The sequence below is a fragment of the Carcharhinus amblyrhynchos genome, chromosome 4 (assembly GCF_965287045.1).
Source record: "Carcharhinus amblyrhynchos chromosome 4, sCarAmb.v2.hapA, whole genome shotgun sequence".
Classification (NCBI taxonomy): Eukaryota; Metazoa; Chordata; class Chondrichthyes; order Carcharhiniformes; family Carcharhinidae; genus Carcharhinus; species Carcharhinus amblyrhynchos.
In genome coordinates this window covers 11,853,496-11,880,592 of record NC_137327.1, presented here as the reverse complement: position 1 = coordinate 11,880,592, position 27,097 = coordinate 11,853,496, and the positions used below count along the sequence as shown (strand labels likewise).

The window sequence follows — 27,097 nt, the reverse complement described above, 5'->3', positions numbered from 1 at the left end:
CTTTTAAGTTTCTCTCCATTTCCATTCCAGTTCCCTTCCTGCATCTAGTGGTGATCGATGACAGACTCTTCCCGGATTCCAGAGACCATCTGCTGTTCTGAGGAGCAGCTCCACTTGGACATCTTCCCCTCGGATATCTCCCCTCAGCCAGCCCCCTCGGACATCTCCCCTCGGGCACCTCCTCTCAGATATCTCCCCTCGGATATCTCCCCTCAGCCAGCCCCCAAGGTTAACCCCCCTCGGATATCTCCTCTCAAATATCTCCCCTCAGACATTATCCCTTGGCTATCTTGCTTTGGACAGCTCCTGTCCGATATCTCCCCACGGAATCTTTTTTAATGCCCTTGTGACCAGTAGATTCCCGTTATGGCTTTCTGTGCAAAGAACTTCCTGGAACTTCCACCACCGGGCAGCACAGTGGGACAGTGACTAGCCAGGGACCTGGGTTTGATTCCTGGCTTGGCTCACTCACTGTGCGGAATCTGCATGTTTCTCCCCACATCTGCGACAGTTTCCTAGGGTGTTCTGGTTTCTTCCCACGGTCCAAAGATGTGCGGGTTAGGTGGACTGGCCGTGATAAATTGCCCATTAGTGTCAGGGACAGTAGCTAGAGTAAAGGCATGGGGCTTTGGGGATAGGACTTGGATACCAGAGTAAAGGCATGGGGACAGTGGACTTGACCACTGATTATGGTCAGTGCAACTGTGATGGGTTGAATGGCCTCCTTCTGCACTGCAGGGATCCTAAATGTCCCTTTAGAACATAGAACACTACAGCACAAACAGGCCCTTCGGCCCACGAGTTGCACCGATCACATCAACACCTACCAATCAATAGACCTATCTATAACCCCCAATCCCATTAAATTCCATATACTCATCCAGAAGTCTTTTAAAGGACCCCAGCGAGTTCGCCTCCACCACCACTGACGGCAGCCGATTCCATTCACTCACCACCCTCTCAGTGAAAAACTTACCCCTAACATCACTTCTGTACTTGCCTCCCCGCGCCTTCAATCTGTGTCCTCTCGTAGCGACCATTTCAACCCGGGGAAATAGCCTCCGAGAATCCACCCCATCCATTCCACTCAACATTTTATAAACTTCTATCAGGTCGCCTCTCAACCTTCGTTTGTTTGAATTTAGTCCTCAAACATCTCCATGGGGCTCGCTCCTCTCCCTCTTTGTAAGTTTCTCCGGCCCGCCAATATCCCTGCGCTCCGGCAATTCTGGTTCCACCACTGATTTCCCATTGACTCCACTCCACGTCACTGGAAAGCTTGCGGCACAGTATGCTGTCCGTGGGAGCAGTAGATCCCGCTGGTGTGAACAGCCGGAATATTCCGGCCATTGGCCTCCAATCTGCTTGGCTTTATGGCTCAGTATATTTATACTGCTTCATTGTGATTGGAGGTGTTAAGTGCCAAACCTACTAGTGCTTGTTGACTGCTGCTCCTGCTCTTTAAGTGATCTTATGGTTTGTACTTTGAGTCTTGGAAGGAGAAATAAATGATGAACCAGTGATTTCCGATAGGCCTTTGCCATTGCACTATAGAGTCACAGAATCCCTATAGTGCAGAAGGAGGCCATTCGGCCCATTGAGTCTCCAGTGACCACAATCCCACCTAGACCCGATCCCCACAATCCCTTGCATTTACCCTAGCCAGCCCCCTGATACTCGAGGGCAATTGAGCATGGCCAATCCACCTAACCTGCACATCTTTGGACTGTGGGAGGAAACTAGAGCACCCGCAGGAAATCCACGCAGACACGGGGAGAATGTCCACACAGAGAGAGACCCAAACCAGGATTCAAACACGTAACCCCGGCGCTGTGAGGCAGCAGTGCTAACCACTGTGCCACTGTGGCGCCTAGCGTCCACCTTGTTAACTGGGCTCATGCGCTGAACAGTTTCTGCTGTTCGTGGCAAGCCGGTAAATGGTGTCAGGTGGGTCCGTTCTGCTGTTCAACCTTGGCCGAGGTAGTCTTACTTAATGCCTGCCTGCTCACTGGTGGTCTTAAGACATTATGTTAGTAGAACAACCAAAACAACCCCTCCCAAGTAAACAACAGTGCGAAGAGACAGATGGTGTCGATCTTTCTGAGTTAACACCAGCCAAGAAATAGAGATCAAAGGAATAAAAGTTACAAAAGCTGAGATAAGATAGAAAATGGCACGCTTGCCTTTATCAGCCGGATCACTGCACACAAGAGTTGGCTAATCATGTAGCGGCTATATAAAATCTTGGTTAGGCCACATTTGGAAGGTTGCGTGCAATTCTGGTTACCACACTTCTAGAAGGACGTGGAAGCTTTGAAGAGTACAAAGAAGGTTCACCAGGATGATGCCGGGTCTCGAGGGTGTTGGCCATGAGGAGAGGTTGAATAAACTAGGACTGTTTTCACTGGAAAGATGAAGGCTGAGGGGGGAACCTGATAGGGGGTCTACCAAATTACAACAGGCACAGACAGGATGGATAGTCTGAGGTTTTTTCCCAGGGGGGAAGTGTCAATTACAAGGGGTTCAAGTTTATTTATTAGTGTCACAAGTAAGCTTAGATTAACACTGCAATTAAGTTACTGTCAAAATCTCCCAGGTTCAAGGTGAGAGGGGGAAAGTTGAAGGGAGATGTGTGGGAGAAGCTTTCCACGCAGAAGCAGTGGGTGCCTGGAACAGGTTGCCAGAAGAAGTGGTGGAAGCAAGCACATTAGCAGCAGTTAAGAGGTGTTTGGACGGGTACGTAAGGAGGGAATAGAGAGATACGGACTGAGTGAGGGCAGAAGGTGTTGTTTTTGTTTGGTTAGGGCATCGTGATTGACACAGGTTTGGAAGGCCGAAGGGTCTGTTCCTGTGCTGTACTTTTCTTTGTAAAAAGTTGGGAAGATGCTGCAGCCTCCCGCAGTGTCTGGAACGTGTGAGGAACATTCTGAGTTTTGACGGCGTGAAAGATCGTTCTGCCTTCCCTGTGTTTTAATTTAAATTTGCTGCGCGTTCCCCGCAAGCTGTGCGCAATTCGAGAAACACCGTTCGCAAAGTACCTTATTGATTCCGCGATCCGGGCGCTCTCTTTCCTTCTGTCACTGGACAACCTGCCAATTAGGTAGGAATAGTCTAGGCCGCTGCAGAACACGCTCCCCACGGCGCTAAGCAGCAGAAGCTTGCTGTCGTCGGCTGAGGCGTTACCAAGCGCTCTCCGCACCTCCTTCATAATCTGTAAAGACAACAGTAACATTCAACTATCGTCACCACTAACAGATGGAGGAAGGGAACAAACCCTCAGAAAGCTTTTGTCCTTCAGCTCACTGGCTGCAGCACAGAGCTCAATCTGTAGATGTGAGCGTAAAAGTCCCTCAAGTCTTTAACTTTAACAAAAAAAATCGTTGGCAGATATAAACCACACTTCATTTTAAAGTTCAAGTTTATTTATTGTTATTTACTTCAGACTGCCGTCGGTGGTGGTGGAGACAAACTCGTTGGGGTCTTTTAAGAGACTTTTGGATGAGTACATGGGGTTTCGTGGGATTGAGGGTTATAGGTTGGCCTGGTAGGTAGCGATATGATCAGCGCAACTTGTGGGCCGAAGGGCCTGTTTGTGCTGCAGTTTCCTATGTTCTATACCCATCGTGCTGTGCCTCAGTAAACGAGTAGAGAGTAAGAGGCCCTGCAGCAGTAATGGAACAAGGGATACCCTGTGCTTTACTGTTGAACCATATTTCATGTAGACTAAAGGAAACAATGGAGGGAGCTTTCTCAGCCCCACATCATCCTTCAGCCAAAGAGTTGGCGTATTTTGCTCGGGAAAACCTGGACGAACGAGCAAACATTTTAACGGGTTGCAGTTAAAAGCTTTAAGGATCAGTAAGAAGCGGAAATATTTTCTCCAGCAGGCAGCTGTAATCTGATAAAAATGAGGGGGATTTCTTCATACATTTGTGAGTCATTGACTGGCCAGCGTTTATTCCCCATCCCTAGTTGCCCTTGGGAAGGTGGTGGCAAGCTGCATTCTTGAATGGCTTGCTTGGTCATTTCAGAGGGCAGTTGAGAGTCAACCATGTTGCTATGGCTCTGAAGTCACGTGTAGGCCAGACCGGGTAAGGACAGCAGATTTCCTTCCCTAAAGGACGTTAGTGAACAAGATGCGTTTTTCCGACAATTGGCAATGGCTTCATGGTCATCAGTAGATTCTTAATTCCAGACATTTTTTAACGGACTTCAAATTCCATCATCTGCCGTGGCAGGATTCGAACCCGGGTCCCCAGAACGTTAGCTGAGTTTCTGGATTAATAGTCTAGTGATAGTACCACTAGACCTTCGCCTCCCCTGGATAGTCTCAGGTGAAGGCGCCTGAATAGGGATGGGGGGGGGTTGACCAGATTTTTCTCAACCGCCATCTCAATGGAGCTTCTGCTACAAGTTGCCGCAGTGAAGCAAAGCTGCTTTGAGGAAACTGACCCTCTAAAGTTGCAAAATAAGGAAGGGCATTGATATGGAAGGAGTGAATGGGCATCAGAGACAACGAAATTGCTCTTAATTGTTATTTAAGCAGGAGCTGTACAAAGGAGATAACTAAAACTTCCCCGGGCAATTATCAGAATGCACAGTGAGTGATCAATGCTAAAGCTTACAGCAATATTCAAAAAGGGGCTGGGTAATTATTTAAATGAGAATTTAAAAATTCTCAAGCAGGAAAACGAGACTCGGTAGAAATTCCATCACTAATACATTTTCTGTGCACTTTCTGTGAACTGAACTGAATGATGTCCAAAGTTAGGTTGACTGGCCATGCTAAATTGACCCCCACGTCAGGGGGATTAGCAGGGCAAATGTGTGGGGTCACGGGAACGGGGCCTGGGTGGGACTGTGGTCGATGCAGCCTCGATGGGCTGAATGGCCTCCTTCTGCACTGTAGGGATTTTAGGATTCTCTGATTCTATATAGCAAGGAGCCGCAGACCTAGGGCAGTGTCCACTTGTGTTGTTGTAATGATAAAAATGAACCACCCAACAGGAATCCCAGCCTTCACTGCATAATCTGAGTTGTGCCTTTGTTTGGTAGAACACCGTCGTCACTAACCTGTCCTGCGATTTATTGATCACTGTTGCCACTGAGTGGAATTGGCTCAGAGAAATATTGAAAATAAAACAGAAACGTCAGGAGGCAGGGAAGGGTGACCTTTAACTCGTGCTCACTGCATGACTATCTGCTGAGATTTGAGTCATTCTTACAAGTTTTGCTATGCTTTACAACATGTCAACACTGAGAGGATGTTGTTTGCTTAAATCCGAGAGGATCTGTATTGTGCTCGGAAATGCTGTGTAAACAATGATCCGCATTCCAGAAAAAAAACCCAACGTGTTGAGGAGAGGTTGAATAAACTAGGATTGCTTCCACTGGGAAGACAAGAGGTTGAGGCGGGGGGGGCCTGACAGAGGTCTACAAAATGATGAGAGGCACAGACAGGGTGGATAGTCAGAGGCTTTTTCCCAGGGTGGAAGTGTCAATTACAAGGGGACACAGGATCAAGGGGTGGGGAGAAGAGAGAGAGAGTTTAAGGGAGATGGGCAGGGGAAGTTTTTCATGCAGAAAGTGGTGGGTGTCTGGAATGCGCTGCCAGAGGAGGTGGAGGAAGCAGACACATTAGCAACATTTAATAGGCATCTGGATGGGCACATGATTAGGGAGGGTATAGACACATATGGACCAAGTAAAGGCAGAAAGTTTCTTTAGTTAGGGCATCGTGATCGGCACAGGCTCGGAGAGCTGAAGGATCCTGTGCTATATTTCTCTTTGGTCTTTGTGTTTTACCCTTTACTCACCCTCCAAATGAGGAAAAGATGTTTCTAACCAGATAATTTTTCTATTGATTGTTTTTCTATCCATGTCAAGACCCAAAGTGGTAATCAGTAATTCATAAGAACATAAGAAATAGGAGCAGGAGTAGGCCATCTAGCCCTTCGAGCCTGCCCCGCCATTCAATAAGATCATGGCTGATCTGTTGTGGCTCAGTTCCACTTTCCCGCCCTCTCCCCATAACCCTTAATCCCCTCTCTTATCAAGAACCCATCAACCCGCTTCTTAAAAATATTTAGCGAGGCAGCCTCCACCACTTCAACGGGCAGAGAATTCCAGAGATTCACCACCCTTTGAGTGAAGAAGTTCCTCCTCAACTCCGTTCTAAACCACCCCCCCTTTATCTTGAGGCTGTGCCCCCTAGTCCTACTGTCTTTTTTGAGCGGGAAGAGTCTCTCCACCTCTATCCTATCCATCCCATTCATCATCTTATACGTCTCAATGAGATCTCCCCTCATTCTTCTAAACTCTAACGAGTTTAGAAGAATTTATTCAGAATTTATTTATTTATTAATTTATTTATTTAGAAGAATTTATTTAGAAGAGTTTATTCAAGTGCCATCAGAAAATAAACTGCAGTGCCAATAATAATTTAACTGTGCCTTAATTTTTTTCAAGGTCCTAATTTTATGCAACACATGACGGTAGCTGGAATTAAACAATAAACCAAAACGGGGTTGATTTATTTTTTATTAAGAGGCTGAGATGAAGGACTGAGAACAATGACTTGCATTTATATCGCACCATTAGTGTTGTAAAACACCTCAAGCTGCTTGACAGGAGAGCTATGGCACCGAACCACGTGAGATATTGACCCAAGGCGAGGTTAGAGAGATAGGTTTCAAGGAATGTCTTAAGGGAAGACAGGCAGATAGAAAGAGCATCAAAAAGCTTTTGGAAGGGAATTCCAGAGCTTAGGATCTTGGCAGCCAAAGGCACAGCCACCATTAACGGAGGGATTCAAATCGAGGCCATCAGAAGGCCAGAAGTGGAGTCCTTAATACCAAAAGAAAAAGGTAGAAAGACCAGTTTATGTTGTAATGGGAGGTTAACTGAGTATTGCTTACATAGGGTATGCCTGTGACATGGTGGTATTGTCGTTGGACTAGTAATCCAGGGACCCAGGTTCAAATCCCACCACAGCAGATGGTGAAATGTGGATTCAATAAAAAATTGGACTTAATAAGTCTCCTGCTGACCATGAAACCAATGATTCCCTCTCTGTCTGCTCCCCCTTATCCAGCTTCTTCTCAGGTACATTTGTGATTCATCTGATGCTCTCCGTCACATCAACAATTTCCAGTTCCCTGGCCCTAAACCCCTCCTCTTCACTATGGATGTCCAATCCCTCGACACCTCCACCCCCCACCAAGAGAGTCTGAGGGGTCTTCCTTGTGTAGGGGCCCGGACAATTATTGTCCAGAACTCTTAACTGCCCTCTGAAATGGCCCAGCACGCCACTCAGTTAAAGGACTATTAGGGATTGGCAACAAACACTGGTCGAGGCCATTGGTGCTCACATCTCATGAAACAGGGTGGCAAAGATACGACCCACGGTCTGCATCAGGGCTGTATAAGTTTGCCATGCAGCCTGCCAAACTTTCATACAAAATATTTTAAATTTTGCTACAGAGGTCAATTAAATTTTAAGTTTATTGGTGTCACACATAGGCTTACACTGACACCGCAATGAAGTTACTGTGAAAATCCCCTAGTCGCTACACTCCGGTGCCTGTTCGGTTACACTGACGAAGAATTTAGAACAAAAGAACAAAGAACAACCCAGCACAGGAAACAGGCCCTTTGGCCCAACGAGCCCGCGCCGCCGCATCCTCCTACACCTACCCTGCCCTGCGTGTATGCGAGTGGAAACCCTAACTTAGCCAGATTCAGGGGAGAATAGTGTCAATTTGGTAAAACCAATCAGCCTAAGAGAACATCTTTGGGGTGTGGGAGGAAACCGGAGCACCCGGAGGAAACCCACGCAACCACAGGGAGAATGCGCAAACTCCCACAGACACAGGCCCAAATCCATGTATCTGCACAGCTAGCAGTGCTAGTCACTGAGCTGTTGCGGCGCCCGTCTACTGGTCCAGGATCTACCAGCACATCTTTCAGACTGGGAGGAAACTGGAGCAGCTGGAGGAAACCCACGCAGACATGGGGCGAACGTGCAAACTGTGCACAGATAAGGACCCAAACTGGGAATTGAACCCGGGGTGCCTGACACTGTGAGGCAGCAGTGCCAACCACTGTTAAAGGTGGCAAGGCTGTGCGTGCATCTGTACATTAGCCTGGACATGAAGCTGTTAAGCAGAAACCATCAGGTTCTCTGCCTTGGGTGTTTTTCTAAGTGGAAATAAGTAAGTACATTTGTGCAAAATGTAGACAGCTTACTTGCACTTGTAATAGAAATATTACATTATTCACAATACATAAAAATAAACTCAACCCTGTTTATGAAGAGAAAAGCAGATTAAGAATGCCATGCTTCTTTAACCAAATGGAAATGCTCAGACCTTTTTACCCAAGTTACATTTGTCATCCGTTCTTTCTTTGCTAATTAAATATTTCATTGATTTTATTTGCTATTGAATAGCTATTATAATGCGCACACCCAGCTCTGGGTCTTATTATTATTAAATACACCTTTAAGGATGTCTCTTTTGCAAAGCAATATCGGTCTGACCCGCCACTACTTTCATGAGAAGAAACTTGGCCCTTTGAATCATTTGAATTTTGACACTCCTGCCATGAAAGAATAAAGTAAAACACTGTACTCAGGTCATTCAGAAAGCTCATGAGTACATCACTATTCACTATTAGAACTGCCCAAATATATGAACTGTAGCAAACTTATATTCTAATGTTCATCAAACTTCTCCCTTTGAAACAAAACCTTCAGAGCTTCGAAGCGCCTGATTTATTTCACTAGAATCCAAAGAATTTGCCGAGTTATCTTGGGTCCGATCCCTCTTTCTGAGTGAGAATGTTTCACCTGTACGACTGCCACAGGCTTAAAACCATTTCCTTTGCCGGTGCTACTTATCTTGCTTCTGCAATTGGCCTCCCATTTAGTTTACAGCAATAAAGAATAAGGAAAATTACAGCTCAGGAACTGGCCCTTTGGCCCACCCCCAAGCCTACACTGACCATGCTGCCCGACTGAACTAAAAACCCCCTACCCTTCCGGGGGCCATATCCCTCTATTTAGAACGGAGTTGAGGAGGAACTTCTTCACTCAAAGGGTGGTGAATCTCTGGAATTCTCTGCCTGTTGAAGTGGTGGAGGCTGCCTCGCTAAATATTTTTAAGAAGCGGGTTGATGGGTTTTTGATAAGAGAGGGGATTAAGGGTTATGGGGAGAGGGCGGGAAAGTGGAACTGAGCAGCGACAGATCAGCCATGATCTTATTGAATGGCGGGGCAGGCTCGAAGGGCTGGATGGCCTACTCCTGCTCCTATTTCTTATGTTCTTATGTTCTTATTCCCATCCTATTCATGGATTTGTCCAGGCGCCCCTTAAAACTCACTATCGTATCTGCTTCCACCACCTCCCCTGGTAGCGAGTTCCAGGCCACCACCGCCCTCTGTGTAAAAATAAAACTTGCCTCGTACATCTCCTTTAAACACCCTGCCTGAGTAGGTCCCAATTTGTTCTTAAGCCTGGTGAGATGCCCAAAGTAAAGTAAAAGTTTATTTATCACAAGTAAGGCTTACATTAACACTGCAATGAAGTTACTGTGAAATTTCCCTAGCTGCCACACTTCAGCGCCTGTTTGGGTCAATGCAGCTAACCAGCACGTCTTTCAGACTGTGGGAGGAAACCTGAGCACCCAGAGGAAACCCATGCAGACACGGGGAGAATGTGCAAACTCCACACAGGCAGTGACCCAAGCTGGGAATCGAACCAGGGTCCCTGGTAGCTGTAAGGCAGCAGTGCTAACCACTGTGCCACCATGCCGCCCCCAAAGGATTAAGTCATTTAGGTCAGCCTTCTGAAATGATATCAGTGCAGTCATTGAAGGCTCTGAAATTGGAGAATGGAGACTCTAACGCAGCTCGTCATCGAACACCTCCCCTGCAGAAAATAAGCCAAGAAGGAAAAAAAATCAATTCTGCTTTGATGATGAAGCGCTGGAAGCTTTAATGAAGGAGAGAAAGGATTGACTGACTATGGGATCTGGATGTCACCCCTCAGCTGAGAAGTACAGGCGACATCGCTGCAAAGGTCAATGCCGTATCTCCCAAAAATGCCGTGTGCCAAACTCGCAAGAAAATCCTGAAGTGTGAAGAAGTGAAGCAGACTTTCTGGATTGCACTGTGTGACGACTCACTGAAACCTTGGCACACCCGCAGGTGTGAAATCTAATTAAAGATCTAACTCAGCACTGTTACAGCTGATACCTCTGTACCCCACCCCGGTATTTAAAGTATGAAAATGACGTGGAACGTGAGAGCAGTGCAAAATCAGACATTACAAAGCAGCCACGAGCAGGAAGGGGAAGCAGGGGAATCACTCTGACCCATGCAAGGGATCGAATAAAGGCACTGCATTTGATACGCTGGTTCACTAATGTTCTTTAAGGAAGGAAATCAGCCATCCTTACCCAGTCTGGCCTACATGTGACTCCAGGACCACAGCAATGCCCACAACTGCCCTCCGAGGGCAACTGGGGATGGGCAATAAATGCTGGCCAGCCAGCGACACCCATGTCCCAACAGAGAACATTAAAAAAAAATTCACAGCGACCACAGTAAATAAATTATGAGAATTCAAAGTGCATTGGAGCGCGTCATTTGGGCTCAATTATATTGGAAATTAAAACTTCTGATTTGAAATGAACATTTGGATGGCTGTTGCTGGGCTGGCAATGGCTTGCCTTGAAGTTTAATGCAACTTAATGACTCGCTGCGTTACTTTAGAAGACAGTCAACCACGCCAAATTGCTCTCATGTTCCACGTCATTTTCATACTTTAAATACCAGGGTGGGGTACAGAGATATCAGCTGTAACAATGCCGAATTAAATCTTTAATTAGATTTCACACCTGCAGGTATGCCAAGGTTTCAATGGGACGTCACACGGTGCAGTCCAGAATGTGTGCTGCAGTATTTCACACGTCAGGATTTTCCTACCAGTTTGGCATGCAGTGATTTAATCAAAATTCTTAATACCAGTTGTACCTCCGAACATGAATTCTACCACTGAGTCAGACCACGTCAGATTTACATAAAAGTCATACCAGAATAACACTGGACTGGAACCATGTGCGGGTCAGACCTGGTAAGAATGGCAGATGTCCTCCTCTGAAGTCAAACAGGGCAGCACGGTGGCATAGTGGTGCCTCACTGCGCCAGGGACCTGGGTTCCATTCCCAGCTTGGGTCACTGTCTGTGTGGAATCTGCACGTTCTCCCTGTGTCTGCGTGGGTTTCCTCCGAGTGCTCTGGTTTCCTCCCACAGCCCAAAGATGTGCGGGCTAGATTGACTGGCCGTGCTAAGATTCTCTCTCAGTGTATCCGACCAGGTGCCGGAATGTGGCGACTGGGGAATTTTCAGAGTAACTTCCATACAGTGATAATGTAAGTGCACTTGTGACAACAATAAATAAACTTAAAACCAACTGATCCAGCTGAATGGTGGGACAGGTTTGTGTAGTTCAATGGTCTACCTCCTGTTCCAGTGTTCCTAAGTCCTTGGTCCTAACATGGTGCTAGTTAACAGTGACGAGAATGAAATTGTTGGTCTTGCTGAATAATCTAACTGTGACCGTAAGGTTCTAATGGTTCCAAAACTATTGCTGTCCACGTGGTGTAGGTACACCCACAGTGCTGTTAAGGAGGACTTTGGCTCAGTGACGGTGAAGGAACAGCGATATTTTTCCAAGTTGGGGTGCTGAGTGGCTTGGAGAGGAACTTGCAGGCAGTGCGCTCCCATGTATCTGCCCCCCTTGTCCTTCGAGGTGGTAGGAGTCACAGGTTTGAAAGGTGCTGTCTCAGGGGACTTGGTGAGTTGCTGCAGTGCATTTTCTAGATGGTACGCACTGCTGCTAGAGTGTGTCGGTGGCAGTGGAGGGAATGGGCGTTGAATTTGACGGATCGGAATGCTGATCAAGCTTTGTCCTGGATAGTGTTGAACTTTTTGAGTGTTGTTGGAGCTGCACTAGTCCAGGCAAGTGGAGAGTAGTTCATCACACTTGACTTGTGCCTTGTAGATGGTGTACTTTGGGAGAGTTAGAAGTTAAGTTACTCTTGGCAGAATTCCCAGCCTCTGACCTGCTCCATTGGACACAGTATTTATATGGTTGGTCCAGTTCAGTTTATGGACAATGGCGTCAGGAAACAAAGATCGTTTAAAATAATTTATATTTGTAACTGTGGGTACTAGAAACTGCTTTCAGTAAGTTTAATTTTGCGGAACTGTATTTTAAACGGTCAGTGGTTTCAGGTTTGTTTAGATGATGGTTTGGTAATGAGAGCTGATGATGTAAAAATAAACAGTATTTAAAGGAAAACCAGGTTGTTGCTTAGCAACCAGGGGCCACACTAGGACAGAAAATCCTTTTGAGTTACTTGTAAGCTAGACACAGGGGAAGCCAGAAAGGACAAGGGAACAGGTTTCCCAAAAGAACCAGGGACTTAGGATAAGAATATCTCAAGAAGTTGGTTAAGTTAAAGGAGCAAAGAACAAGAAGTCAAACAAAGTTCTGTTGGGTGAAGTTGAAACATAAATCAGAGGAAGTGCTCTGAGTTCAAGAGACAGCTACAAGAACCAGATTTAAAATGAGAATCTGAGGTAAATAAAAAGTTTGGTGACACCTTAACACAGCATGAAACAGTGATGTTCTATTGGCATAGCTGGGTACCTGAAAGATTATGTGGAAGCTTGAATGCACAATGCAATCCAAGGCAGAGGAATACTGAAAGGAGAGACTGAAATCCTGGAAGCGGCTCCTTGGTGAAGGTATCCATGATAAAGATTTGTTTGGGAGAAGATTCCAAGGCGTGTTTTTTCAAGAGTGGAGTTTGGAAGCACTCGGGTTTCAGTGAGGCCAGCTGGCTCACAATGTGACATGTGTCTGGGGAATTTAATGAGAAATCCATAGAAGTTATTTTGGGTGGTATTTGTCATGGTTTGAGAGTGTAGTGCGTCTGACCACATTTTGCCTGTTGTTTTATTTAGACTGTGTACATACTGAGGACATTAAAATATAAAATCTATATTTATAACTTGTTAATCCTCATAAATCCATGTGCATCTGTGAATGTATAGTGGGGTGAAGGAGTAGCGTGCTATGGTTAAACTTTTCTTGTTTAATAAGGGCCTTTTCTTTTGTTAGAATTTAATCATCAGTCAACCACATCTCTAAATAAAACATAACGGTTACGAAGGACAAAGACACGTACAGCACAGGAACAGACCCTTTGCCTCTCCAAGTCTGTGCCGATCATGATGCGCTAACTAAACAAAAAGAACCTTTTGCCCTTACTCAGTCCGCATCACTTCATTCCCTCCCAGATCGTGCACCCATCCAGATGCCTCTTAAATGTCGCTAATGTGTCTACTCCCACCTCTGGTAGCATGATTCAGGCACCCACCACTTTCTGCGTGAAAAACGTCCTCCGCACATCTCCCTTAAACTCTCCCTTTCTCGCCTTGAACCCTGTGCCCCCTGGTAATTAACACTTCCACCCTGGGAAAAGCCCTATTATTATCCACCCTGTCCATTCCCTCAGCCTCCGATCTATTAAGCTGGGATTTCCTCTGGGACCTGACTGCCCAATATTAACATCAGCTGGGAGTGTAATAATGGTAATCTCCAGGGTGTTGATGGTGGAGGATTTAGCAATGGTAATGTCACGGGGAGATGGTTGAATTCTCCCTGATTGGAAATGATCATTATCTGGTACTTGTGTGGCATCAGTCTTACTTGCCACTACGAGCCCAAGCCTGAATATTGTCCGGATCTTGGTGCATATGGGCACAGAATTGTGAATGGAGCTGAACATTGTACAATTATCAGATAACATCCATACTTCTGACCTTATGATGGAAGGATTGATGAAGCAGCTGAAGATGGTTGGACATCACCCTACGGAACTCCTATATGTCCTGGGACAGAGATGATTGATCTCCATCAATCATCCATCTTCCTTTGTGTTTTCCCTGATTCCCATTGATTCCAGTTTGGCTGGGGCTTCTTGATGCCACACTCGGTCAAATGCAGCCTTGATGTCAAAGGCAGTCACTCTCACCTCACCTCTGGAGTTCAGCTCCATTGCCCATGTTTGGAAGAAGGCTATAATGAGGCCAGGAGTTGAGTGGCCCTGGCGAGACCCCAACTCAGCGTCAATGAACAGGTTATTGCTGAGCAATTGCCTCGTGGTGACTGCCTGATGGAGTGGAAATTGGCTGCGTTGGATTTGTGGACAACACATATCTGAATACTTTTCTGTATCGCTCGGTAGATGGCAGTTGTACTGGAACAGCTTGGCTAGGGACACAGCACCAGTCTTCAGTAATGTTACAGGAATGTAGTCAGGACCTATGAACCTTTGTAATGGGGTTAAGATTGCTGATATTTTCAGTGCCAAGCGCAAAGTTAAAAGCCAGCTATCCAGTTAGCTAATTGAAGTAACATCATAGTGGCTCTGATGCACATCATGTAGTTTTGGGCCTATGTCACATCTACAATATTTGATGCCGGGAGCTGTTAGGAAGCTTTCGATCACCTTTAATGTTGTCCTGCTGTCTAGAAGAGACAAGCACCTCCCCCTCAACCAGTTATTCACCATTAAATCAGTTGGTCGCATTCTCTAAAAGTTCTGGGTTCGTATTCCACTGGAGTAAAATCATCCAAGGCTGACACTCCAGATCAGTACTGAGGAGATGTTTGCGCTGCTGGGGATATTGTCCTTTGGATGAGAGGGTGGCCGTACTCTCAGGGAGAATAGGAAGATCCCATGGCACCATTGAGAAGACCGTAAGACATAGGAGCAGGAGTAGGACATTCGGCCCATCGAGTCCATTCCACCACTTTCTGAAATGCAGGAGAGTTATCCCCATTTTCCAGGCTGCTTCTTATCCCTCAATCAGCTTCACAGAAACAGTTGATTGCTATTTGTGCGAGTATACCACGTGTGCAAATTAGCTACTGTCTTTCTGACATGACAGCGGTGACTATACTTCAAAAGTACAAAGAACAAATGAAATTACAGCACAGGAACAGGTCCTTGGGCCCTCCGAGCCTGCACTGACCATGCTGCCCGTCTGAACTAAAACCCCCTCCCTTTTACTTTAATACTTTAGTACTTCAGTAACTGTAAACAGCTCTGGGATGCCTGGTGACTATGAAAGATGTTTTATAAAAGCAAGTCTTTCTTTCACGTTGCAGCTATGTGAAACCCTAATTCAGGCCACATTTGGAATATTGCGCGCAGTTCTGGTCGCCACACTACCAGAAGCACGTGGAAGCTTTGTAGAGAGCGCAAAGAAGGTCGTTGCCCGAGTCTTGAGGTTGTTGACTATGACGAGAGGTTGAATAATCTAGGATTGTTTTCACTGGAAGGACGGAGGCTGAGGGGAGACATGATAGAGGTCCACAAAATTATGCGAGGCACAGACAGGGTGGATAATCAGAAGCTTTTCTCCTCAGGGTGGAAGTGTCAATTATAAGTGGGCACAGGTTCAAGATGAGAGGGGGAAAGTTTAAGGGAGATGTGCGGGGGGAAGTCTTTCACAGAGAGTGGTGGGTGTCTGGAACGCACTGCCAGAGGAGGAGATGGAAGCAGGCACATTAGCAACACTTAAAAGGTATCTGGATGAGTACATGAATAGGGAGGGCATAGAGGGATATGAACTGAGTAAGGACAGAAGGTTCAATTTAGTTTAGCTAGGGCATCATGATTGGTGCAGGTTTGGAGGGCTGAAGGGCCTGTTCCTGTGCTGTACTTTCCTTTGTTCTTGCTCTTTGTTTCTTCGAGACAACTTCCTGCAGCACCTGAAGGTGGAGCTTTCAACCTTCAACCTCAAGATTTGCTACTTGAGTCACAGGACATCCCCCAGCCTCCAACTGTCTTTTCCCACTGCAGCACCAGGTTGACAGTTCGTGGTGAGAGGTTCAACTCATTCATTGCGGTCCAATGGTTTCCTCCTGCTCAGATCTCCAGACAAGCTAAGGAAGTCCCCAGCATCTGGGGACACAGATGGCAGGAGCCATAGCACCCAGCTGTTCACCTCAAACGACTCCAGGCGTGACTGTCTCTCCGCTACCAACCCCAAGAGTCATTCACTTCACTTGGTAGGAAATGTGTGTGGAGAGTAGATGACACAGACCACATACTTTCAGAGTGACGGGACTGACAAAGGTGAAACACTGCTGCAGAATGGAGTTAGGATTAGCAAAGTTGAGGAGACAGAGTGCATCAATGGCTCATTTAAGAAAAGGCAGAATAATGGTGTCGCGGTGTGGCATTCATAGATTGATACAAAGTTGAGGGCAATGAGCAATTGAATGGGGCTGTGCACAGATGCAGATCACTGCTGGAGCAGGGCATGTACTTAAAGATTCACCTATTTGACCTTCTGGTTTTTATTTGTTGCTGGGTGCCTTCTTTTACCTGTCTCGTGACAGTAACCTTTCACTGAGTCTCATTAGTTTCCCCCCCTGGAAACCAATTAAATTTCTTCGCTTGGCAGAAACTATATCAAGCGCCTACTCGTAGTGGCTGCGTAGAGGGAGCTGGGGGATGTAACAGATATATCTGGCTGCAGGCACACCTTGCGAGGTTTTACAAAGTTCAAAGATTTTATCTTATTGGAAGGTGTTGTTTGAAAAGAAGTTAACAATTTTTCAAACAGCTGTCACCAACTCCAGAGTCACAGCAATGTGGTTGACTCTTAATTGCCCTCTTAACAAGGGCAACTAGGGACAGGCAACAGATGTAAGCCAGCCAGCGATGCCCATGTCCTTGGAACTGAGGAGGCGATGGCTGAGTGGTATTATTGCTAGATTATTATTCCAGAAACTCAGGGAATGTTCCAGGGTTCGAATCCCACCAAGGTAGATGGTGGAATTTGAATTCAACAAAAAAAAAAATCTGGAATTAAGAATCTACTGATGACCATGAAACCTTTGTCGACTGTTGAAAAAAATTGTTCTTTAGGGAAGGAAATCTGCTGTCCTCAGCCGGTCTGGGCTACATGTGACTCCAGAGCCACAGCAATGTGGTTGACTCTCAACTGCCCTTTGAACAAGGGCAACTAGGGACGGGGCAATAAATGCTAGCCACTCGGCAAAGCCCAAGTTCCACAACTGAATAGTAAATTAAGAAAAATGTCAAGATCTGGCTGCAGGATATAATTCCGTTAAGCAACCCTTGCGAATATTCATCTGTTCTCCGGCATGTCCAGATGCAGTTGCTCTGGTCTGTATACTTGGCTGCAGAGATATTAGTGATCAACATTTTAATCTTCTCAGATATAAAGACATCTGCCTGGATTGTCTCCTCTGGCGTTGACCCATGGATGCAGGGGTGAGGGACATGAGTGTCACTGGCCAGCATTTATTGCCCATCCCTAGTTGCCCTTAGAGGGCAGTTGGGAGTCACCACATTGCTGTGGCTCTGGAGACACATGTAGGCCAGACCAGGTAAGGACAGCAGATTTCCTTCCCTAAAGGACATTGGTGAACCAGATGGGCTTTTCAGACAACGGTTTCATGGTCATCAATAGATTCTTAATTACAATTTTGTTTTATTGAATTCAAATTCCACCATCTGCCCTGGTGGGATTCGAACTCGGGTCCCCAGAACATTCTGAATTAATCGTTTAGCGATAATACCATAGGCCATTGCCTCCCCATGCAGCATCTAGTAAGCAGTTGCTTCGTGATGAAGCTGAGAAAAGCTGACATAAACTGCCAAAGCACTCTTTGAGGAATGAGCAAACAGTTGAGAAAAGAGGTACCAAAAGTATCTGAAGGAGCGAACTGACTCTGTGGGAGAATGAGTTATTGACGATATTCCATGTTTTGGACGAGACCTGAAGACTTGGAAGGGTTGGAGAGCAAGGCTGAACGTTCCATAACCGAACACAGAGAACAATGATAACATTGAAAGCGCAGGCAATGATCAATGCTGCTTTCTTATGTGCAAGAATGATTCCAGGTGTAAAGGACTGTAGCTATGAGGATAGGTTGGAAAGTTTGGAGAAACGAAGGCTGAGAGGAGACTTGATAGAGATATTCAAGATCCTGAGAGGTATGGACAGAGTAGACAGTGAGGAACTGTTCCCACGCAAGAGAGCATCAAGAACTAGAGGGAGGCTGCAGGAGGGCTTGGACAGGCTAGGAAAGCGGGCAAAGAAAAGGCAGATGGAACACAATGTGGGAAAGTGTGAGGTTATGCACTTTGGTGGGAAGAATAGAGGCATAGCCTATTTTCTAAATAGGGAAAGGCTTTGGAAATCTGAAGCACAAAGGGACATGGGAGTCTTGATTCAGGACTCTCTTAAGGTTAATGTGCAGGTTCAGTTGGCAGTTAGGAAGGCAAATTCAATGTTAGCATTCATTTCTAGAGGACTAGAATACAAAAGTGGTGACGTACTGCTGAGGCAGTACAAGGCTGTGGTCAGACCCCATCTGGAATATTGTGAGCAGCTTTGGGTCCCATACCTAGGGAAGGATGTGCTGGCCTTGGAGGGGGTACACAGGAGCTTCACAAGAACAATCCTATGAATGAAGGATCTGTCATCCGAGGAGCGGTTGAAGAGTGTGGTCTATACTTTAGAAGAATGAGGTGGAGGATCTAATTGAAACTTAGAGAATATCGAGAGGACTAGATAGAGTGGATGTGATGAGGACATTTTCACTAGTGGGAGAGGTTAGAGCTCGAGGGCACAACATCAGAATGAAGGGACGCTCCTTTAAAACTGAGATGAGGAGGAATTTCTTCAGAGGGTGGCGAACCTGTGAAACCCGTTGCCACAGTGGGCTGTGGAGGTCAGGTCAAACAGAGATAGATCTTGATCAATAGGGGGTTCAAGAGTTTCTGGCAGGAGAATGGGGATGAGAATCACATCTGCCATGATTGAACGGCAGAGCAGACTCGGTGGGCCGAATGGCCTAATTCTACTCCTCTATCTTATGGTCGAAAATGATGTGAGGAAATTTCCCCCCCCCCCCGCCCCCCCAGAGTCTGGAATGAGCTTCCTGAGAGGGTGGTGGAGGCAGGTTTGAACGAGGTATTCAAAAGGGAATTGGATTGCTATTTGAACAGAAGGAACGTGCAAGATTACGGGGATGAGGCAGGGGAGTGGGACTGGGTAGAATGCGCTTTCAGCTAGCCAGTGCAGACTCGATGGGCCAAATGGCCTCGCCCTGCACTGTAAAGCTTCCTTGTGATTCCCACTGTTCCACCAGCTCCGTAATCCACTTCACCATCCGCTTGCCTCGGGAGCCGGGAAGCAGGGATTTAACGAGGTCGGATGCTGAATGTTTGAAGCTGGGGAGGTGGTGTCAGGGGAGGGCAGCGTCCTGGTCAAATGTCTTCGCCAGGCTGGCCTTGGCAGTGCTGAAGGTAACACACTCCTTTGTAAGAGATTCCTGTAGCTTAGAGCTAATTAGTCACCTTTTACCTTTCAAACAGAGATATAACCACAGACGGAGAAATGGATATTTGAAAACAGAATACACTGTGTGGATAAGAAAGGAGCTGCTATTAATATAATCACACATCTCCGATTCTGTAAAATCTTTAATAACAATCTGTTGCTCCCTTGTGAGTGTTTTATCCCCTGAGTGTAACACCGGCAGTACATGTTTACTCCTAATTTTTCAGGGATTTTGAGAATCCAATTTCATTCCTTCTATATTTTTCTTCTAGAATTTGCGCACAGAACCCAAAAAGACCTAAATCGGCCGCAGGACCTGGATTTAGACCACCTTTAGCCTCGTAGGCATGGGGCATTCCACTCCGCTAGGCCCAAACAGTGCTGAGTAGGCAGATCGCAGTTGAACCGGCGCACTGCAACTGGTCTCCCAAGGCAAGGGTGTGGGAACACCAGATCATCCGAGGATTGCTGATCCTGGTTCCAGCCCTGCTCTTCGCTCCCCCCTCCACAACTGGGAAGGCAGAATTCCGGCCAGCCATTTATTCCCGCAGCCCTCACTCAAAGAAAATGCAGCAAAGAAACTTCTGCAAAGAGAATTGCTAAGAGAACGAAATCGGGTTCTAATGAAACACAGGGCGGTGGAATCGAGACATTTCTCGTGAGGGTGGGGGGGGGTTGACTGCAGGGAGGGGTGGGGTTTACGTGAGGTCTCCAGATCTGCAGGCCTCAGGGTGGGCTGAGTGTTTTGGTTTGATGCGAGACTGCAGCAGGATGGATATGGCAATCCCAGCTGTGAAGGGGAGAGTTCCCGAAGGATGTAAGGAAGCGTAACGTCACAGTGCGGACGCTCACGGCGTTTGGAAAGCCCGTCAAGTGAGGAGAATTGTCCCAATCTCTCCTGAGGTCGGACTGCACACAAGAAACTCAGCATCGGGTGGATAAGGCTTGAGAATGTCCACATTCCTTCCACAGTGGAATAGCCCGTTGTCTGAATTCACACAGTAAGGAATAGGTGCTCAAATGTGATTGGGCAAATGTACCATTTTCGGCACGAGGCAATAGCTCGTTGTTCTTTCAGAATTCCACATGGTAAAACCACAATCAAAAAGATTTACCTCATAAATTGAGGAGTTAACTCTCTTAACACATCTAGAAGAGACTGATTCTAGATTGGGGCATTAAAGAGAAGGGTAAACGTCATTATCGATTCTCGATCGCATTTTTGTGAAATGGGCAACATGGTGGCACATTGCTTAACCCATGCTACCTCACAGTATCAGGGACCCGGGTTTGATTCCCGACACGGGTCACTGTCAGTGCTGAGTCTACACGCTCTCCCATGTCTACGTGGGTTTCCTCTGGGCACTCCGGTTTCCCTCCAAAAGACATGCTGGTTAGGTGCACTGGCCATGCTAAATTCTCCCTCAATGTACCCGAACAGGCGCTGGAGACTGGCGACTAGGGGTTTTCACAGTAACTTTGTTGCAGTGTTAAGGTGAGCCTACTTGTGACAATAATAAATAAACTTTTTCAAACTCTTGCACTGTTTGTGCTGGGGTGGGAGAGGCATCTTCCAGATAATTGTTTCCCTTTACTGTCCGTGTGTGTGTTTTTTTTTCCCTGTTTTTTGGCCATTCCCAGAGGATTTTAAGAGGAGGGATGGGTTTTGGGAAGGAGGGAGGGAAGCAGGGGTGGTGGCAGGAAAGGAGGGAAGGTTTACTCGTGATAACTCCTGCCATCACAACGTGGGCCAACATTGATGGGCAGGCTTGTTCCTTTTTCCTGTCCGTCAATTTTTATTTGTTTGTATAATGAACAAAGTTTTTTTAATTTCAAATTCAATGGTAAAATGCACGGGGTTATGGGGATAGTGTGGCGAGGCTGGGCCTGGGTAAGATACTCTTTCAGAGAGTCAGTGCAGACTCGATGGGCTGAATGGTCTCGTTCTGCACTATAAGGACTCTATGATTTTATTTCTGTCTCATAGCAGCATACTAATTGTTAAAAGTGGGTCGGTCCACCAAACTTCCAGAAGTGCAAATTTGCTCACCCACTTGTACTGGTCACACACTCTTTATTTATTTATTAATCAGTGTCACAAGTCGGCTTACATTAACACTGCAATGAAGTTACTGTGAAAATCCCCTAGTCGCCACATTCTGGCACCTGTTCGGGTACACTGAGGGAGGCCAATGCACCGAACCAGCACGTCTTTCAGATTGTGGGAGGAAACCCACACGGACACGGGGAGAATGTGCAACTCGGCACAGGCAGTGACCCAAGCCGGGAATTGAACCCGGACCCCTGGGGCGGTGAGGCAGCGGTGCTAACCACTGAGCCACCGTGCTGCATTCATTTATTAATAATTAATTAATAATCGGAAAGCTGCGTTGTACAGGCCTTACCTCAGGCGTTAATGAATTGTTGTCTGATGTTTGGCTGGAGAGTAATATATGTGTAAAACCATCCTGCTTCCTAACAACAATGTCCCTGAATCGGTAGTTGCTTTCATTCTGCCGGACACTGCATCGGAGCCGTTTGTCAAACACATAATCTTCCTTCTCCTCCGCGAGCTTCCTCTTCACAGAACACGGCAGGCTGGCTTGCCCGTTGGAAATCCCTGTTAAAATAAAGCCTTCGGTGAAATACTAAGCTGATGATTAATGGTCCCATTTAGTCAATGCACGTTATTGTTGGCATTCCATTTCTAAAAACAATTACCAAGGGTGAGGCATGATTAATTAAACCATTTGCAAGTTCAAATTATGTTGCATGCAAGAACTGAAAGAAGGAAGTTCACTTAATTCTCAAACGCTTGCACGTCAATAAACAGCGCCGTGTAATAAAACGCCATCGTCAACTGGGCGGGCTGAATGGCCTGTTGCCACTGTAAGGCCAGCAGTTATCACATACCTATTCCGTTTACCATGGGAGAATCAGCAATTTCTCCGTCCTCTGTAAAGTCCTGCTCTCCTATATCCACATTCATTCTCTGCTGCCTTGAGGTATTGTCAAACTCTAATGCATTTTTGCTTTGCCTAGCGTCACCATTCTGGAATGAGTTGTCAGTCTTTCTGTAAGGCATAATCTGTACTCCGCTCGCAGTCGTTCTGTAATGCACCGTTTTGGTAGCAATGATTTTCTTGGGGTCTCCAGGCGGGTGCTTTCCATCCCTGCCTATTGTGCCCCGTTTTTGCTTTTGATGTGCATTATTAGTCCGCTTCCTGCGTAATCCTCCCCCTTTGCCCTTTGCCGATTCGTAGGCTCTCAGTGGAGATGTCCCGTGATTGTCCCGTAAGACCTGCCTTGGGCTACTTCCCCGTTTCCCTGACTTAGTCCGCTTTTCTTTGGAAGCATTGAGTCCATTGAACTCATCAATAAATTCTTCACAATGAAGGAGATGGTGTTCCGGTTCCCAGGTGTCTTCATTACTTCCGTAACCTTTCCACCGTATTAGGTACTCCCACTTCCCCTTTTTATTTTTCCTTTTATCGACAATCTTCTCCACCTATTGGAAAAGAAAGGTTCTGAATAGGTTATTCACATCAATGCGATAGGCCTTCGAGGAGCATTTGTTGTACAACCTTCCGCAATCCTTATCTAGACATTGACCCCCCCCTAGCCCTTTTCAACTAACGGAGACTGGCAATTCACGCACAGACTAATTGAAAAGTTCCACCCCTTTCCCACTGCTGTGAAGAGGAAGGAGATCTCACTAAAAATAACAGAAATATTCACAATTAAAATATTCTGAAATACTGCATGTATCACACACATACATGGGGGCATATAAATGCAAAATGGCATTTTGTTTTACAATCAAGTTTTAGTTTTCACTCCATTTATAGAGTTAGAATTTTCCTGGGTACCTCCAAATTCACACTTTCCACTTATCCCCATAATACCAAGTTTTTGCTTTTATAGAGTCATAGAGGTTTACAGCATGAAAACAAGCCCTTTGGCCCAACTTGTCCATGCCGCTCTTTGTTTTTAAACCTTTAAGCTAATCCCAATTGCCTGCATTTGGCCCATATCCCTCTATACCCATCTTTACCCACATAACTTTCTAAATGCTTTTTAAAAGACCAAATTGTGCCTGCCTCTATTACTACCTCTGGCAGCTTGTTCCAGACACTCACCACCCTCTGGGTGAAAGAACTGCTCCTCTGGACATTTTTGTATCTCCCCCCTCACCTTAAACCTTTCGATGAATATTATTCCCTCACTTTTTTTCCAACACTCCCTCTTTACTTCTAATGGATTCTTTGGAAAAAGTTACATCCAAAGAACACATCCTAACACAAACCTGGACTCCATCGGCTGCCTTGATAATAATCGCAGGCTAAGCCTTCACGTCCTGTTCAATTTTCTCCCCTGCATCTGATCCTTCCACTGTCTAAAGACTTTGCATTGCTTGCTGTGAAGGCACAGTCTACAGTTTTACCACCTAACCATCTCTTCATTGAGCCTCCAGCATAGTGGTATTGTCATTGAATTAGTAATCCAAACACCCAAGCATTGCTCGAAGAACCTGCGTTCAAATCTCTGCACAGCAGAAGATGGAATTTAAATTCAATAAATGACCATGAAACCATTGTTAATTGTCACAAAAACCCATCTGGTTCACTAATGTCCCTGGCAAAGGAAATTTGGCCGACATGTGACTCCAGATCTATCGCAATGTGATTGACTCTGAAATGGAATCATAAAATCCTTCCAGCGCAGAGAGGTGCCATTTGGCCCATCAAGTCTTCACCAACTCTCCAAAAGAGCATCCCACTCCAGCCCTCCCCTCCGCTCTATCCCTGTAATCCTGTGCCACAGCCAATCCATTTAACCTACACATCTTTGGCCTGTGGAGGGAAACCGGAGCACTCGGAGGAAACCCACGTAGACACAGGAAGAATGTGCAAACTCCACACAGTCACCCGAGGCCAGAACTGAACCTGGATCCCTGGCGCTGTGAGGCAGCAGTGCTAACCGCTGTGCCATCGTGCACGGCACGGTCTGTATGGCTAATTGCTCAGTTCAAGGACAGGTAGGACGGGCAATAAACGTTGGTCCAGCCAGAGACTCCCCATGAAGGAATAAAACATTTAAAAGTAGTGACTTTTTACTGAGAGTGTTGGGGTCGTTAAGGCAAGCCACATAGATACGCTTAAGAGCAAGCTTGACAAACACATGGAGAAAGGGTTAGTTGGAGATGTTCTGAGATAAAGAAATGTGGGTGGAGCTCTTGTGGAGGATAACCACTGGAACAGAGCTGTTTAATGAAAGATAAAGGAAAGAGAATTTACATTTCTGTAGCACCGGTCATGAAAACTTATCCAACAAAAGGCACACCGGTAATGGACTCTTTAGCAGCTGAGATTGTTCAGTGCCCAGATGTACACAGGTCATTTACCCGGAGGCCACAGCATGGTTTTAGATGCTGACCAGCTGCCCATTTATATAGCACCTTTCACACTCTTAGGATGCCTGAAAGCAACTGACAGCCAACCAACAAAGTGAAGTCAGTCACTGTCGCAATGTACGAAATGCAGCAGCCAATTTATGAATAACAAGCTCTCACACACAGCAGAGATAAGGGAACTCGTTTATTTTTACTGGTTGATTTTGGGATAAATTTTGGCCTGTATACATTGCCACCCCAGTCTTGCCTCATAACTTGCAACTCATTTTCTGCTCCCCCCCCCCCCCCCCCCCGCATCCCGAACATTCCCACAATCTTATCCTGCAGTTACCCTGATCGTGGAAGTATGAAGCGCTTTGAAAGGTTAGTCATGGCACAGATCAATTCCTGCCTCCATGATTGCCGGGGTCCACTACAGTTCACCTATCACTCCAACAGGTCCACTGCAGATGCCATCTCCCTGGCCCTGCACTGGAACATCTAGATAACAGGCTCCTATTCATAGATTACACCTCAGCTTTCAACATCATTATTCCTACGAGACTCATCTCCAAACTTCGTGGCCCGGGGCTAGGCTCCTCCCCCTGCAACTGGATCCAAGACTTCCTAACTCACAGATCGCAGTCAGTAAGGGTAGGCAACAGGAGGGTCTTAATGACATTACTGTTACTAGAGAGGTGGTGCGCGACAGACTGGAGGGGCTGATTGTGGACAAGTCCCCAGGACCGGATGGAATGCATCCGAGGGTTCTGAAAGAAATGGCGGAGGTGATAGTGGATGCCTTGGTGGTTATTTTCCAGACGTCGCTGGATTCCGGGGAAGTGCCGGAAGATTGGAAAACGGCTAATGTTACGCCGTTGTTTAAGAAGGGTGCCAGGCAAAAGGCGGGGAATTATAGGCCGGTTAGTTTAACGTCTGTGGTAGGTAAAATGTTAGAATCCGTCATTAAGGAGGAAATTGCGAGGCATCTTGAAGGGAATTGCTTGATAGAGCAGACGCAACACGGTTTCATTAAAGGGAAGTCGTGTCTGACAAATTTACTGGAGTTCTATGAGGATGTGTCTAGGGCGGTGGATAGAGGAGAGCCGGTGGATGTGGTCTTTCTGGATTTTCAGAAGGCGTTTGATAAGGTACCTCACAAGAGGTTACTGCAGAAGGTCAGAGGACATGGAGTTGGGGGTAGGGTGTTAGCGTGGATAGAGGATTGGTTGTCAAATAGGAGGCAGAGAGTGGGGGTCAATGGGTGCTATTCGGATTGGCGGTTGGTGACTAGTGGGGTGCCCCAGGGGTCGGTGCTGGGGCCTCAGCTTTTTACCATTTATATAGATGATCTGGAGGAGGGAACCGAGTGTATGGTGTCGAAATTTGCTGATGACACCAAGATTGGGGGAAAGGCAAATTGTGCGGAGGGTGTGGAGAGTCTGCAGAAGGATCTAGATAGGCTGGGCGAATGGGCCAGGAAATGGCAAATGGAATTTAATGTTGGCAAGTGTGAGGTGGTCCACTTTGGTAGGAAGAATGGTAGGAGGGACTATTACTTACGTGGCGAAAAACTGCAGCAGGCGACGGTGCAGAGGGACCTCAGGGTCCTTGTGCATGAGTCGCAAAAACCCAGCTTGCAGGTGCAGCAGGTGGTCAGGAAGGCGAATGGGATGCTGGCCTTCATAGCGAGGGGTATTGAATATAAAAGTAGGGAGGTCTTGCTGCAGCTGTATAGGGCATTGGTGAGGCCGCAGCTGGAGTACTGTGTGCAGTTTTGGGCGCCGCACCTGCGCAAGGATATTTTGGCCCTGGAGGGAGTGCAGAGGAGGTTTACTAGGCTGATACCGGAGTTGAGGGGATTGAGCTATGAGGAGAGGCTGAATAAACTAGGCTTGTACTCGTTAGAGTTTAGAAGAATGAGGGGAGATCTCATTGAGACGTATAAGATGATGAATGGGATGGATAGGATAGAGGTGGAGAGACTCTTCCCGCTCAGAAAGGACAGTAGGACTAGAGGGCACAGCCTCAAGATAAAGGGGGGGCGGTTTAGAACGGAGTTGAGGAGGAACTTCTTCACTCAAAGGGTGGTGAATCTCTGGAATTCTCTGCCCGTTGAAGTGGTGGAGGCTGCCTCGCTAAATATTTTTAAGAAGTGGGTTGATGGGTTTTTGATAAGAGAGGGGATTAAGGGTTATGGGGAGAGGGCGGGAAAGTGGAACTGAGCAGCGACAGATCAGCCA

The 27,097-nt window shown here is 46.5% G+C and overlaps 1 protein-coding gene across 1 annotated transcript in view; it reads right to left on the bottom strand.

Annotated features, from left to right (window-relative positions):
• The window catches only part of LOC145341782 (chromodomain Y-like protein 2), a 128,417-nt gene that overhangs the window by 33,219 nt on the left and 68,101 nt on the right, over nucleotides 1–27,097 (bottom strand). Inside the window, exons 2-4 of the mRNA XM_080186709.1 lie at nucleotides 22,376–22,970; nucleotides 21,868–22,082; nucleotides 3,039–3,211 (exon numbers count right to left, since the gene is read on the bottom strand). Coding sequence (XP_080042835.1) covers nucleotides 3,039–3,211; nucleotides 21,868–22,082; nucleotides 22,376–22,970 — 983 coding nt within the window. The remainder of the gene's footprint in view (nucleotides 1–3,038; nucleotides 3,212–21,867; nucleotides 22,083–22,375; nucleotides 22,971–27,097) is intronic.